The following is a 15,694-nucleotide window of genomic DNA, read 5'->3' on the forward strand; positions in this document are numbered from 1 at the left end:
CAAATATTCAGCTTCAAGGATGCTTATCAATGCATTTCTTAGAATAATAGAAAAACTGGAAAACATCTAGGATGATGGCAAAATAAACCATGGTCTATCCATTTGCTAAAATATTTGGCCATTAAATATTCACTTTCAAGCCCAATGTTATATTCTTTTTCCTATTGAACCCTCCCTTCAACAGATTATATAAGCTTCAGGCCCCATAAAACCTGGATTCCTATCCATATGCGTATGTATGTATACTGAGACACTCTGAAGAAGCAAATGGGACAAATGTAATAGAGGAAAAATATTTAAAGAGGTGATAAAACTGTCCTGAAATAAAACTTTGAACCTTCATAAAAAGCTGTCCCCAAATTGTCAAGATAAATGCGTACCACCAAGAGATGAGAGACAGAGGTGCCCTCAAACTGGCTGAATAGCTCTATGTAACTACAATCAGTTTTGGTGCAGCTTTCTGTTTACACTTAGAACAGGGCGGATGATCTCAGAGGGAAGAGATTGCTCAGAAATTTTCAAGGTTTTATGTTTGGTTTTGTAATTCCATAGTGTGGTATAGAAAACTATTCAAATGATAGTAGTAGCATTTAATTGGTTTCAGTGTAAAGCCCAGGGAGGCCATTTAAAGTCCCCTTATCAGTTCGTTCTTCTTCCTGTTTTGTAGAGTCTGATATTTCTTGTTCGGGATTGGAGTTTCCCATACGAATTTTCATACGGAGCTGAAGGTGGCTCCAAATTCTTGGAAAAACGCCTCAAGGTTTGTTGTTTACTTGCATGAAATTTCACCAGTAGTAATCTAGAATTTTGTTGAATGACTTGTAGAATGGGTACTTATTAGATACAATCTTATTTGATCCTTCTAGTGTCTCTATGAACAAAGATTGATATTTAATACAATACTTTCAAAGTTATAGTTTTAAATATTATCAGTAATTATGATACATAGATATCTATAAAGCAATGATTTATTCCTCAAGATAAATCTTTTATTTTGGATAATTAAATCAGTTCAAGGCTGACAGTACAAATATCTGGACTCATGTTTTAGAAGTTTAAAAGTCAATTTAACAGAAATATCTAATTTTGAAATCCCCAAAGTCAATCTTAGAACATTTTGCTAATAGTTCACAAAAAGTGAAATTAGAGGATTGTCCATTTTCAATGTCAGGATAGTTCAGTATTGAATGGATTGTTTACATTGGACAGATATCACAACAAATAGCTACTGAGAAAAATTTTTAAATCAAGATTAAATAAGCTTTCTTGATAATCAAGATTTCTTTTTAAGTTTATGATTACTTTTAGGGTACCTGTCAAATACATTTAAAAAATCAGGACAGTTTAGCTTATAAATACCCAACTATTCAGATGCCTTTCTAGAATTTAATGTATACCTACCAGGTGAGGAGAGGCTATCTTGAGTCTCTCCTGAAAGGAAGGTAGGAATATCTTAGGATCTATTCATGTTTCCTAAGTACTTTGAATTAAAATTGGCATTTGTAAGAACTAGCGAGAATAAAACCCCACTAACTTATACTAAAAAATGGGAAGGCCCACCTAAGTTAGTCTAAGAGTAAACATTTGTTAATTCTAATAATAATGCTATATGTATGCCATATTTAGATAAGGCCATCCACTCAAGACTATTTTTTCTTCAGTATCAGCCCTGCCATGTCATTTTTATCATTGTAGGACCAGACAGACATAGCAAATATGAGATATAACAGAATTCTTCTGGAATTCAATTTATGATGAATGTGGTTTAAACTTCAGAATGATTTGCTGCAGGTCTCAGGGAACCAGCATGAAGAACTACAGAATGTTCGAAAACACATCCATTCCTGTTTCACCAAAATTTCCTGTTTTCTGCTACCTCATCCTGGCTTAAAAGTAGCTACCAATCCAAACTTTGATGGAAAACTAAAAGGTTTGTCTTTTAATGAATATGTTTCCATTACTTAGTCTGGTTATAAAATTGTCATTTTTATCTGCCAGGCTTACAGCTGCTAATCTAGGTTATCCACTTAGTGAGGCTGATGATTAAAAATTATCAAGAGAACTGGGAATCCTGGGCTGGTGCTAGAACACCTCCTTAGTGAACTGTAGGATTCTATGGGTACTGAATACATCCACAGAGAAAATAGGCAAAATCCTGTGTTCACCTGGGAGGCAGTGACTCCCCCTTTTCACACATTCCTGCTCAACTTTGTACATTGAGAAGTGTTCTTTAATGTCTTCCTGTTAAATTTTCCTTCTTTACAGTAGAGGAGAAAAATAGCTATATTATTCCAATGTTATAAGTTCTATAATTATTGTTATAGAATAACAATTCTAAATTATTAAAAGCTTCACTAAAAATGAAATCCTCTTCTGGATTTCATTTCTGAAATCCAGTTTCTGGAAAATCCAAAAGCACTAGAGTGTTTTTGAAATAGTGTATACTAATAGTATATAGTTGGCTTGTCAAGCAGAGGCATTACTAACATTTTAAGATTCCAAAGCAACTCAACTTGTTAGAAAAAGTGGTGGGGTAGGGTAGAGGTAGAAGTCTGAAAAAACAGAAGTGAGTATTTCCTTATAAATAATCACCAGGTCTTTAGATATTTGCTTTGTAATTAATAACAAAGTAGTACAAAGACATTTCTGACTTTTTAATTTATAAGCCTAGCATTGAGTACACATACCACTGATTTCAGACATTTCCTTAATTTACCATGGCCTTTCTGCATTGTGCCAGGGTTGGTGAGACAGAGATATGACAAGCTTTCAGCACAACTGTTCTCAAAGGGCTTTAAAATTACTCTTAAAAAGGGACAACATAACATGTATCACTTTTATGGAATTGGCAGGTTTGAAAAGCAAACCTATTTTTTACCCCTGTATCCATGCATGACATTTATACTTAGATACCTTATATTTAACTATGACAGTATCCTAAATAGAATCCCAGATTTCTCAATCATCAGCGTTATTTCTATACACGTTTTGAATTATCTTTATATAACAGAACAGATAGCAGTAGGCACATAGTAATGTATGAGTTGCAGGATCCTGTCACTTCACTATCACTTATGAATTCCAGCCTACCAATGAGCCCACAGACCTCTTGATACTGAGCAGTTACCTAATGCCTTCATTGTGTTTTGAATAAATTTCATAAAGACAGGGCTCCCACAGGCCCCTCTTTCTTCTCTGGAGTTGGGGAGTCGTAAACAGGCAGGGGGTGGGTAGGCTTTCAACAATCCTTTATTGGAACAAAAAAGTACTCTGGCTTGTTCCATTCTTGTACTATACAGGTACAGTTCTTAAAGTAACTGATATATTTTACAATGAAAGAGCTCAAGGAGAGAGTTTAAGACAAATCACACAGATCTAGAACCCCCATTTTTTAACAGATTTGTTTTCCATCAACTTTTATTCAAATGTCTAAACATACATTCACCCACACAGTTGTTTTACAGGTACCCCCAAATTATGAGTATACCAAAGTAGCTAGCCTGAGAGAAAAAGAAATGAAAAGCAGCTTCAGGTGCCCATCTAAGTTGCGTTTTGATGAGGCTTTGTAGGACTTCTGCTGAATTTCTGTGTTCAAATGTGTGCCAGAATGTTCTAATGAGCCTCAGTTTCTCCTTGGGCAGTTTTGAAAGTCAGCTATCCACATTGTTTTTCCATCCCATTCTAAATCTTGTAAGTTGATGTGGTTTCTACCCATGGTGTCTTGTCCATTAGCTATGCCATTTTCCAGAGGGTCGGCATCTTAGTAACTTTCTTCCTCTAGGAAAGAAATGTCTCTGAATAAAAAAATTGTGCAAAAATTGTTGGATCATAATTCTCAAATACACTTTCACAAATGTATAGAAATAACTTTCTAGCTCACTATCAATCATAACTATTATAATTACTATATTTGTTCATGGTCCTTCACATTGAAATTGTCTTACCATTTCCCATGTTATATGAAACTTACAATACTATGATTCAAATTAACTGTTAGTAATTTAACAACTTCCCACATAGGAAATCAAAAGGATTAGGTTCATTTGTGCTACAGTCAACCAGTTCTTTCTGAGTCCCCACTGAATACCTCTCTTGACTTAGTGAATCTAATCTTTTAATTAACAAGGTGTTATCTTTCTTTTGGAGGTTGCTCTGTGTTACAGTACCATACGTAGAATGACCAGGTAATCAATCACATCATAAACTCTGGCGATACATCCTTAGCAGCTTCAGTTAGACTTCTGGAAGCATAGCCAAACACCATTGCAAGAGAATTCATTTTAAAAAGGTGTTTCTAATGCATTGTCAGTCAGGTAATCCTGAAAAAAAAAAAATCTTCCTTGGTTGATTTACACAGCAGTGCTTCACCAGTGCATCTGCCCTGCAGAGCTCTTATAAAGTATGTTATCACATCCCCAGTTATTGTGACAGATAACCACTCTGGCCCAGCCCCTGAATTCCTGGCAAAGTTTTACTCTTGTGGCAAAAATTATTGAAGAAATGATGGAAATAGAACATCATTCCAAATAATAATCTGGGGGATCCCTGGGTGGCGCAGCGGTTTAGCGCCTGCCTTTGGCCCAGGGCGCGATCCTGGAGACCCGGGATCGAGTCCCATGTCGGGCTCCCAGTGCATGGAGCCTGCTTCTCCCTCTGCCTGTGTCTCTGCCTCTCTCTCTCTCTCTGTGTGTGTGACTATCATAAATAAATAAAAATTTAAAAAAAAAAGAGAGCCTTCTGTCTCTCTTTAAAAAAAAAAAAAAAAAAAAAAACAACAAATAATAATCTGCCCACACATATTTATTTGAATACTTGCAGTAGGCCAGAGCTAATTAGTAATTACTGTAAACTGATCTGGTCCATAGATGTTCTGGGTCATGTTTACTGTGTTGAACTAATATCGTTAGCAAGAGCTCACCACTTGTGCATGTTATGAATCTTTAGTTTGTACTTGCTGAATCCAAAACTGGAATACTGGTATTGGTCTCAGAACAAAGATTGTGGCTCATGCCATCTTCAGAACACACTTTTAATCCAAATATATGGTTCTATGCTGGTTACTTTAATGATAATTACACTTGCTGGGGCAATAAATACACAGATAGATATCATCTTATTCCATTCCCATTTTATAAGGGAATGAGGGGGTGGAATTTAAATACATGTGTTAGAAGTGATCTTAAAGTAATGTTATAACAAGGTTTTTGTTTTATACAAAAATTCAAGAAGAATTAATACATTCTAGATATATAGTAATATTTTACAAATGCTAAAAATCACATAAAGTTGTATAGCAAAAAAGAAACTCATCAGTATCAGTGAATACTGATGCACAGCAAACATTAACATGGAATGTGGTAACATAATACAAACACCAGTATTATTAGTGAATATTGCTAACTAGAAAGCAAACCACAATAATAAATTTGAATAAATGCATCTGAATAAATCAAAACATAATACAAAGCAAAATTATCAATAAAAATTGGTACAATGCAAACAGTGAAATACATTTGAATAAACTCCTATACAAGTACTCATAAAATATGGTCACTAAAATTTCAAAGGTGTACAAAACATGAAGTAAAAAAAAGTCTGAAGGGTTTCCAACATTATGCTCATACATCACATAAAAGCAGCAAGCAAGAGAAGAGAAACATGAATTCTTATGTAAATTGCCATTTCAGTGTATAGTGGCGTTGTAATAGCAAGGAAAATGCGAACACAATCACTATTTGAATCATTATCCTTAAGACCTCAGAAATCATCAGTCCTAAAGCTTGAAAACTCAGTGACTCTGCTGAAATTCAGATTTTTAAAAATTATAGGCAATTACTACATTTACTTAGATATTAGATTTCTGGACATATCTAGCTTTTAATGTAGGTGTATTTTTCTGTATCTTTTAAAATAATTTCAGAAATTATCAGTGTTCAAAAGACTTCTCTGAAGATGTGTCTTCTGTGTTACTTCACTAAATATGTAAGGTTAAGCTTAAACCTAATGCTATAACACAGGAATGTCATCAGTTGTCCTAAACATGGTAGGTAAACAGCTTAGATAGACATCCTCTGATTTGTCTTCATGGCCTCCTCTTGCCACGTTATTTTGTATTGGTGAGTTTCACCACCAGAGGTGGTATCACCATCACCATCCTTCTGAACTTGAGTTCTACTTAGTACACCTTACCCAGTTCTAAATGCTTTCATAAGGTGGGTACATGAAAAACAGCAATTTTGGCATAGATTTTCTGGAGGGAAGACATCTTATAAGCCAGTAAGTATCTGGCCTTTTCCCCATTTATAAAACCACCAACAAACTTAAGTACATCAGAATACTTAAATGGTTATGTGAATAGGGAGTAAAATATTTGTTTAACATCAAGAAAGCTATTTTATGGTTGGAGGATAAGTTAATATGTAATTGAAATAAAGACTAACAGTAGTTTTGTAAGGAGGATCGATCATTTATTCCAGAAAAGTGGTCTTCAGGAGTTGTTTAGATGATGGGAAAATAAGTGATGGCTTTATCACTGGGGAAGAAATGGAGGATCAAAGGATGTTTTATTGTATAGCATGGAGGACTGGATTAGATTTTTAAAATAATGATGTGCTTTTACTTGTAGAAATAGATGATGAATTCATCAAAAACTTGAAAATACTCATTCCTTGGCTACTTAGTCCTGAGAGCCTAGATATTAAAGAGATCAATGGGAACAAAATCACCTGCCGAGGTCTGGTGGAGTACTTCAAGGTATCACTCTCATTTCTAGAGCATTGTTTTGGAATGCAGTTCCTACTTGAAACAATCAAATTATAGACTCTGTAATATGGGGACAAAGTTATGAGGAATTTATAAAGATTAAAAAAAAATCATGAGACTCCCAAGAGGAGCTTGCTTTCTGAAATTAAAATTTTAAAGAAAACTCTTAGAGTTAACTTTATCTTGAGAGCAATTTATTTTGGAGTATGAATATATCTGAGCTGGTAAAGTCTATTTTTTTGCTGGGGGAGAAGGTGTTGCTCAAGGTCCATAACATGTAGTAGGCCTCAGTCATTAGCCTTACAGAATTTTACCTTCATTCTGAAGATGTTCCCAAAGGGGTTATCTTTGCCTTCCTATTGGAGAAAATTCTTAACGCATTTCGTCTCTCAGCACCAGGGGCCGATTTGAAGTACCATTATTTGCATTTATTGCTTACGTTAAGTAGCACTGAATACTACACTTTTTTTAACCAATCCACATATACAGTGGGGAATTTCAGTTACCAATCTAATTTGTGGATGGATGCTCCAAGGATTAAAATACCAATTTTTTAAATTCACATTTTTGTCATTTAAAATACTGTCAACATACCTCCTGTGTATTTATCTTCATCACTCATAGCAATAAATGATGTTATTTATCTATTAAAATTTGAAATCTTAAAAGAAAATTGAATTCTCACTGTGCCTAGCATTATGGAGGAGCTTAGAATTTAGCAGATTAAGGACCCTTACAGAAATTTCTTCCATAACACTTATGACATCAACAGGTACAAATGCCTGTGAGTAACTGAAAAAAAAAAGGTTACTCCTAGCAGAGGGATGTGAGAAAGTTTTAGAAGAGTGAGTTTATTAAGTAAGCCTTTAAAAAGGGTAGGGTTGGCAAGTGGAGTTACATGAAAGGGGCACTTCAGGAAAAAGCAGAACTAAGAAAAGGAGAATTAACATGAGAAAGATAATAGTTCCTAAGCCTGTCAAGACCTTAGACCTTAGAATACAATTTAACAGAATTACAAAAATATTGAATGGAATTTATTGAACATGAATCTTTTTTTTTTAAGGCTTATATAAAGATCTATCAAGGTGAAGAATTACCACATCCCAAATCCATGTTACAGGTATTTTTTTTTTTAATGTTACAGGTATTAATCAAGAAGCATGACATTTTAAAACCTGCTTGTCACTAAAGCTAAGGTTTCCTTAGCTTTATATTTATAATAAGCTAAAGATATGCTCCAATCTGGCCGTCAGAAATTAGCAAACAAAAATAGTGGAATGATTTATTGGAAGATTATTTTTCTGTTAACTGTTTGTGTCTTAAGCTAAACATTTTCATATACACATAAAGGAGCATCACTTGTGCAGACATACAAACACTTTATACCAAAGCTTTCATAATTCTCTCTGTACAAAATTGGTTTAGAAAACAGACTCATACCGTGGTTTAGGTTCACACATTAACAAGCAGAAAAAGAGGTCCAGGCTTTAAAACAAATGGTCTCTACAAATAAACATTTAAGAAAGGAAAAACTAGCTTTTTCCTTATCTAAAAACTTTCAGTTAATAGTTCTTTTGTTACCAGTGATCCATTGTTCTATCAGTATCAGTCCTTAAACCTAAGACATGTTTTTATATATGTCAGTTCATACAAAATGAACTATATATTATTTCCCATGTGTTTGGGTTTGTAGATTTTCCCCCTACATTTGATGAAAGGCTTAAAGATATTTTTTTAAGAGGAAAAAATCTTCCAAATGAAAATTCATTTTTATAACTATGGCTTACTGAGTTAAACTATGTTTTATGTATTTTGAAATTTTAATTTTACAAATTTTTAAAAATATAGTGGAAATACTTTAATCCTTTCAACTTATTTCATGACCTTGTGTTCTTGTATGTTTCTTTCACAATATTCAGAAATAAGAATTGCCTGTGAAGGTTTAATAAATATGAATTCCATTTTACATCATATTTTGTACTTTGTCCAAAGGCCACAGCAGAAGCTAACAATTTAGCGGCCGTGGCAACTGCCAAGGATACATACAACAAAAAGATGGAAGAGGTAAGAACTAAATAATATTTTAAATTATGTTTTAAATAAAATCAGTATTTCTTAAAAAAAAAATCAGTATTTCTTCCATGAGCTCATTCTTTTTTCTTCCAAGTTACACTGTCTACACGTATGCAAAGAAGTGGCATTGACTTATTCTTTCTCAGCCTCTGTATCTCACATTTCTATTTATTGTATTCCTAAAATATTTTTCAGGAAAGTAACACTATGCACAATTTAATACACATTTCAAATGTGTTTTCTCTATATTAGAGATACTTTTATTTTTTGCCACATCTTCCCACAATTTATAAGCTCTACTAATTAAAATAACATGTGCTACCCTCTCTTCACTACACCTCCCTTCATGCAATAATCCCAGTATTTCTATTTTAACTATAAAAACCCATTAAGGTGCCTGGGTGGCTCTGTTGGTTAAGTGTCTGATTCTTGATCTTGGCTCAGGTCATGAACTTAGTGTTGTGAGATTGAGCCCTGCATTGGGCTCCACACCAAACATGGAGCCTGCTTAAGATTCTCTCTCTCCCTCTCCCTCTGGCCCTTTATCTCATCGTGCTCTCTCTCAAAAATAAAACAAAACCCATTAGGAAAAAAAAGAAATTAAACTTTAAGAGCCAGTGTTTCTACATACTGCATTTCATTCCTCTTAACATTCTGAATTAGGATGCATCTAATAATTATATATCTACTAATAAATACAAGTTTTCCCTCTGAAAATATTTCTTATATAAATTACATCCAAAATTGATGGGAGTCTTAGGAGTCAAGGGAAATACAGTATATGGAATGGTATTCACAACATAACTAAAGGGTAACTAGAATGAAAGAATGCTTAATAGAGTTAAATCTCAACCAAAGTGATAGTTATGGGTAACAGATTTCCCTTGTAATTTTTGAAAAAACTGAAAATGTGGTCCAAGAACACTGAATATATACATCCATTTAGTTTCCTGAAGAAAATACGGAAAGGGCTCCATTCAAACAAAATCAGTGAAACGGACAACAAACATGTTTTTCATTTTACATTTTTTTAAAGGTTTTATTTATTTATTCAAGACAGACACACAGAGAGAGAAGCAGACACAGGCAGAGGGAGAAGCAGGCTCCATGCAGGTAGTCCAATGTGGGACTCGATCCCAGGACTCCAGGATCACATCCTGAGCCAAAGGTAGACGCTAAACCACTGAGCCACCCAGGGATCCCCCCTACATTAGAGTTTTATAGCATTGCTATTAAGTTGAACCTCACTGGCCAAAAATACTTCAGTATAGGTAGAATAAATTTCCCAGAGGATCTTGAATGTAAGTAGTTTATTTGAATTTGGATTCATTCTGTGAATGAACTCAATTTGCAGTTCACTTTGAATCATGCCTTTTCATCTTAAGGAACTTGGATTTCTAAGTCTTGGATATTCTTTTCCAGGTCAAAAAGAAAATAAAAATTAAGAATGGACTTATATAAGTCATCTATTAAGTACGGGTCCCACTTTCAGTTATGCCTTATATGGAGTATGTAAAGATACAGGCTGACAAAACATTTATGTAGACTCCTGATTATAGTGTTCTAACAAATTCAACTAGCGAAGTCGAAGATTTTGATACAGTTGCTAATTTTACTGTGCATTGCATAAACAGCACTTCTCTATCTGATACAGATTTGTGGTGGTGACAAACCATTTCTGGCACCTAATGACCTACAGACCAAACATTTGGAGCTCAAGGAGGAATCTGTGAAGCTATTCCGAGGGGTGAAGAAAATGGGTGGGGAGGAATTTAGCCGTCGTTACCTGCAACAGCTGGAGAGTGAAATAGATGAACTTTACATCCAGTATATCAAGCACAATGATAGCAAAAATATTTTCCATGCAGCTCGTACCCCAGCCACACTGTTTGTTGTCATCTTTATCACTTATGTGATTGCTGGTGTGACTGGATTCATTGGTTTGGACATCATAGCTAGCCTATGCAATATGATAATGGGACTGACTCTTATCACCCTCTGCACCTGGGCATATATCCGGTACTCCGGAGAATACCGAGAGCTGGGAGCTGTAATAGACCAGGTGGCTGCAGCCTTGTGGGACCAGGTAGGAATACTTTTAATACTCTTCAACTAATTGCAACACACAATTGAATGCCATCTGTGTACCAGACACAATGTTAGATGTTGGAACTAAACAGGTGAACCTGACTTGGGCCCAGACTTCAAGAGCTTTAAAATCTGTCAAGATGGCTAGATACAAACAACTAACTATAAGACAATATATGAAGTCTTACACAAATGTTTTCCAGTTAACATTTCAGTATTTTCAAATATCCGTGGATTAGGCAGTTTGGTCTTTCACTTTTTTTTTATCCTAAAAGTTAAAGTTGTTAAAAGTGTGAGAAAGCACAGCTGAGTTTTTATTGAGCTGATTGTGACTTGTTTATGTGCTAAGATTACTTAATACTTAAAGCTATCATTTGATTAGCATTTTGCTTTGCTAGAGAGGTATATGTGAACCACTATCATAAGTTGTTGTATCACTGTGTCTTTTAGTATAAACTCCTTAAAAGCAAGATCTGATTACTTCAGATTGTTTCTATTTGAAGTAGGCATTTGTACCAGGCTGTAGCATGAGTCCAGGTCAACTTCTGCACCAGCTACTTATGTCAGTTGTCCTTTATGCTTCAATTAACCATGGCCTAGTCAGGGTCACTGTGGTCCACTGTTCAAATAATTGATTATGGATAGGGAAGACAATTATAAACACACCTAGAACAATAATGAACTCACTCTCTCATTCTGGAAGTGTCTTCAGTAACATGAAAATTTAGGGGCATTTAGTGAAGCTAAAATTGAGAGGTTTCATAAAATTTAATGTTAAGACTTTTGAACATTTATATTCTGCAGGTAGCAAGTAATAGTTCTAATTTTCCCAGCATTTATACTTAACATATATTCTTTATAATAGAATTTTAACTAATGAATTTACCATGTGCCTTTGAAGAATCTAGTTAAGATAAACTAATGGTAGCACTCTGGGTAAAGAATGGATCCTCTAAAAAAAAAAAAAAAAAAAAAAAGAATGGATCCTCTGAGCCACTGTCTAAAATAGCTCCCCCAACTTTAGAAGACTGAAGAGGGCTATATCAAAGCTCTCCTTGAATATGATGCTGAACCCTATGAGAAATATAGAATTGAGTTCTTCAAAAGGTTCTAAAAAATATGTAATCTTAATCTGAACTAAAAATATCTGTAATATTTGTTGTTAAATGCTCAGAAAAACTGTAAACAAAGTTGAATTATCATAATGCTATTAATGAAGCAAGATATATGCCTTTTTCCCCCCTTTTAAACTGCCTTTGCCACAGGGAAGTACAAATGAGGTAAGTTAAATTTTTTTAACTTGAGAGCTATATATTTATAAAGATTATGATATTCTTACTGTTTAAGCCAACTAGCCATTAATGGATTAAAAAAATCTTTGATGTAATGAGCACTGGGTATTACATGCAACTGATGAATCACTGAACTCTACCTCTGAAATGAAGAATACACTATCTGTTAATTGGTATTAAATTAAAAAAAAATCTTTTGGGCAGCCCCAGTGGCTTAGCGGTTTAGCGCCACCTTCAGCCCAGGGCATGATCCTGGAGACACAGGATCGAGTCCCACATCGGGCTCCCTGCGTGGAGCCTGCTTCTCCCTCTGCCTGTGTCTCTGCCTCTCTCTCTCTCTCTCTCTCTGTCTCTAATCAATAAATTAAAAAATCTTAATAAATAAATAAATAAAATAAAATAAAATAATAAAAAAAATCTTTGGTGACAGCTGCTCCCATTTCTTCAAAGATTCACAATTTTAACTGTGAATTTTCAACATGGGATTAAAATATTCTATTTATTCTAGACATCTGAATGTGATTTGATCTGTATATGAAACATACGAGTTGATTATCAAGAATATCCTGTTTTATGTTTTATTTCCTAAACATGTAGGAGATTTCAAAATTCTTAAGCTTCAACATTGTGTATTTTGTTCTACTGCATAGTGAAACAAAAATACAGTTATGAATCTTGAGGAAACTCAACTAGTAGACAGTATTTAAATGGAGCTACAACCCTTAGATGTTTTTAAAACTTGGGCTTTTGAGTGAGTTACCTTTACCACTTTTAAGCAGGTTCCAGGCAAGGCTAAAGTATAACTTTAACATACCTCAGACTGACCTGTAATTAGTGTTCATTTCTACTACTACACATGGGCAAAACTCTGAGGAAAGAATCTGAACCTGTAGGAAGCAATCATTTGTTACCTAAGAAAAATGATCTCTGTAGAGTTATTCTGGTCATTATCTTCAGGAAGCAAAACTGATCTCGAACAACTCTGAGATAGTACATCATTCTTTCCTCGGTTTCTGCTGTTCTATATAACTGGAGTATGTCCTCTAATCAATATTAATGATACATTTAATACTTACAAGTCAATAGAGAAGTATTTTATATAAAACTCAATAAAACAAATCCATTAAAAAAAACAGGAATTAAATTGAATGTTAGAATTATGATAGATCTAGGACAGTACCATGTTACACCAATATGTATTCATAGAACTGATGATGGTATTATTTAGACTTAAAAAAACAGCCATCAAGAGTTTAAAAAGATAAAAATTAATTTCCTGGGCATTGGTTCTTATTTAAAGGATATCAAGCTTTTAAAAACATTCAGACTCTACAGACTCAGAATTACATCAGAAAAGTTGATTTTATTTTTTCTCCTTTTTTTAAAATTCAAATTCAATTTACCAACATATAACACCTAGTGCTCATCCCATCAGGTTCTCCCCTTAGTGCCCGTCACCCAGAAAAGTTGGTTTTAATGGAGTATTCAGTATGTGAGAGTCCAAAGAGGGAATGAATGTTAGACATTCACTGAGTGGGAAAAGGACAAAAAGGACAGCTTTAATGAGAAAAGGCTTTTCTGAGGCAATGCTTCTGAAAAATGTTTTGTAAGATATGAATCAAGTAATGGAAACAAGGAGGAGAATATGTTTAAATGAAGGATCCCAGTGTATCAAGGGGGAGGGGCAATGTATGTATTTGTTTGCATGACCATCTCAGGCAATAATGGAGAAAAAAAAAAATGGTTCCATTCTGAAAAACCTTTAAAGAAGCCTGGATAGCAAGTGGTCTAGCCATGTATAATAAAGTAGCTACTGGCAGTCAGAAGTTATGAGCTCCTGTAATTACTCTAGAACTGGTAGTATTGGCGATATGAGTTCTCAAGTCATCCCTGGGGCACAGTGTTTAGGAAGCTCTGCTCCAAAAGATATGCAAAGTAAAAGAAAATGCAGTCAGCAAGAAACCGTTTACCACAGAGATCAATCTGCAAAAGCAAAAACATACACATACTGGAGAAGTGAAAATACTTTTGAGTTCTAAAATTATTAGTTATTAATTTATATCTTAAATAGACTGATATATAAAGATTCCACATTTAGCATACTAATTATATAGTACCATAAACTAATTACACTAAAAAGGAAAAATTTTACAGCTGTGTTTATCATCTTGATTCTTGTATTTCTAGGCTTTATACAAGCTTTACAGTGCAGCAGCAACCCACAGACATCTGTATCATCAAGCTTTTCCTGCGCCAAAGTCAGAATCTACTGAACAATCAGAAAAGAAGAAAATTTAATCCAGATTTTTAGAAGTACAGGTGCATGACCAGTTGTCAGTTAAATATTCAGTTTTATGTCTCCATGCAAACATTCAAAGTGCTTCTATCAGGACAGAGTAAAATACCAAGATCCTCTGAAAACTTCAAAAAGGTTTAGTTCTTTTACTTCAGTGTTTAATAAGCAGATGTATTTATGCATGGTTATATCATTTTGTTAACATGTACAGTTTCTTAATTTGGTCTTCGAATATGCTGTTATAATTTAAAGTGTCTATTTATGATGACAGTACATGTGTTCTGCTTGAATTTACTAAATTCTACTACTGGGTTATAATTAAACCATGTAGTAATATTACTCTATGTTTGGATATGCTCATTTAATTTCTACAGGAGAATTTTTAAATTATTTCACATAGTCATCCATGTAAGCATAGCATAACTCAACAGGCTTGATTCAACCTATATCACCCTATATATACCATGAGCTTTTATTTTTAAAGACATTTAGGAGAGTTTTTCAGTTGCTTTATCAAAAACTACTGCTTCTTTTATATTATGATTTAATATAGAATATAAACTTGATCAAAAATGCACAAAAAAATCACTTTGTATATGTACTTGAGTTTCACTGCATTGTATATTTTTTCATTTGGTACACAAAGAAATGTATTCTTCATAGGTCTATTCTTTTAACATGTGAACTATTATTAAAGTTTACTCTGGTTCCTAAGATTAAAAACAAATGCTTACTGAATTTAGAAATGTTTGGGAGGTATTGATATAGAATCATAGAGGTTTATCGCTCTTTTTAAAATTAAAAATGCATTTTCTTCAGTGTTGACACCATTACAAATCTGTTTCCACTTTAAAAAACGTATGCTAATCCCTTTTTAGGTACCTGAGTTCTTTTAAACCAGTGATTCCATAATCTGGGAGCTCTAAAATAGTAATTTTTAACTTCCTTAGAGATAACCCATGTTTAAATTAAACAGTAATATAAAATAATGAGTAACAGAAAAGAGTAAGATAGGAAACTATGTGAGAGTTCATAAATATAAAAGCTTACATCCTAGACAAGTTTGATTACATGCTCTGAAAAATAACTTTTCCAACTGATGAAATTCTACTGGTTATTTTCATTTTTTCAATATCTCTTTCATTATACTGCTTCCTTTGCTTTTGGACTTTCTGTATGGAAA

General features: G+C 33.9%; 1 protein-coding gene across 5 annotated transcripts in view; it reads left to right on the plus strand.

Moving 5' to 3' along the window:
- ATL1 (atlastin GTPase 1) overlaps positions 1-14,855 on the plus strand; it is a 101,093-nt gene extending 86,238 nt beyond the window's left edge. For 3 of the 5 annotated variants that reach the window (XM_038544673.1, XM_038544672.1, XM_038544674.1), the window contains exons 8-15: positions 668-760; positions 1,792-1,930; positions 6,626-6,753; positions 7,826-7,882; positions 8,755-8,826; positions 10,490-10,921; positions 12,189-12,203; positions 14,403-14,784. In XM_038544673.1, coding sequence (XP_038400601.1) covers positions 668-760; positions 1,792-1,930; positions 6,626-6,753; positions 7,826-7,882; positions 8,755-8,826; positions 10,490-10,921; positions 12,189-12,203; positions 14,403-14,513 — 1,047 coding nt within the window. In that variant the 3' untranslated portion in view covers positions 14,514-14,784. Of the gene's footprint in view, positions 1-667; positions 761-1,791; positions 1,931-6,625; positions 6,754-7,825; positions 7,883-8,754; positions 8,827-10,489; positions 10,922-12,188; positions 12,204-14,402 lie in introns of all 5 variants that reach the window. The other 2 variants (XM_038544675.1, XM_038544676.1) reach the window with 2 other exon arrangements.
- The last annotated feature ends 839 nt before the right edge of the window (positions 14,856-15,694 follow it).

Source organism: Canis lupus, chromosome 8, assembly GCF_011100685.1.
Source record: "Canis lupus familiaris isolate Mischka breed German Shepherd chromosome 8, alternate assembly UU_Cfam_GSD_1.0, whole genome shotgun sequence".
Lineage (NCBI taxonomy): Eukaryota > Metazoa > Chordata > Mammalia > Carnivora > Canidae > Canis > Canis lupus.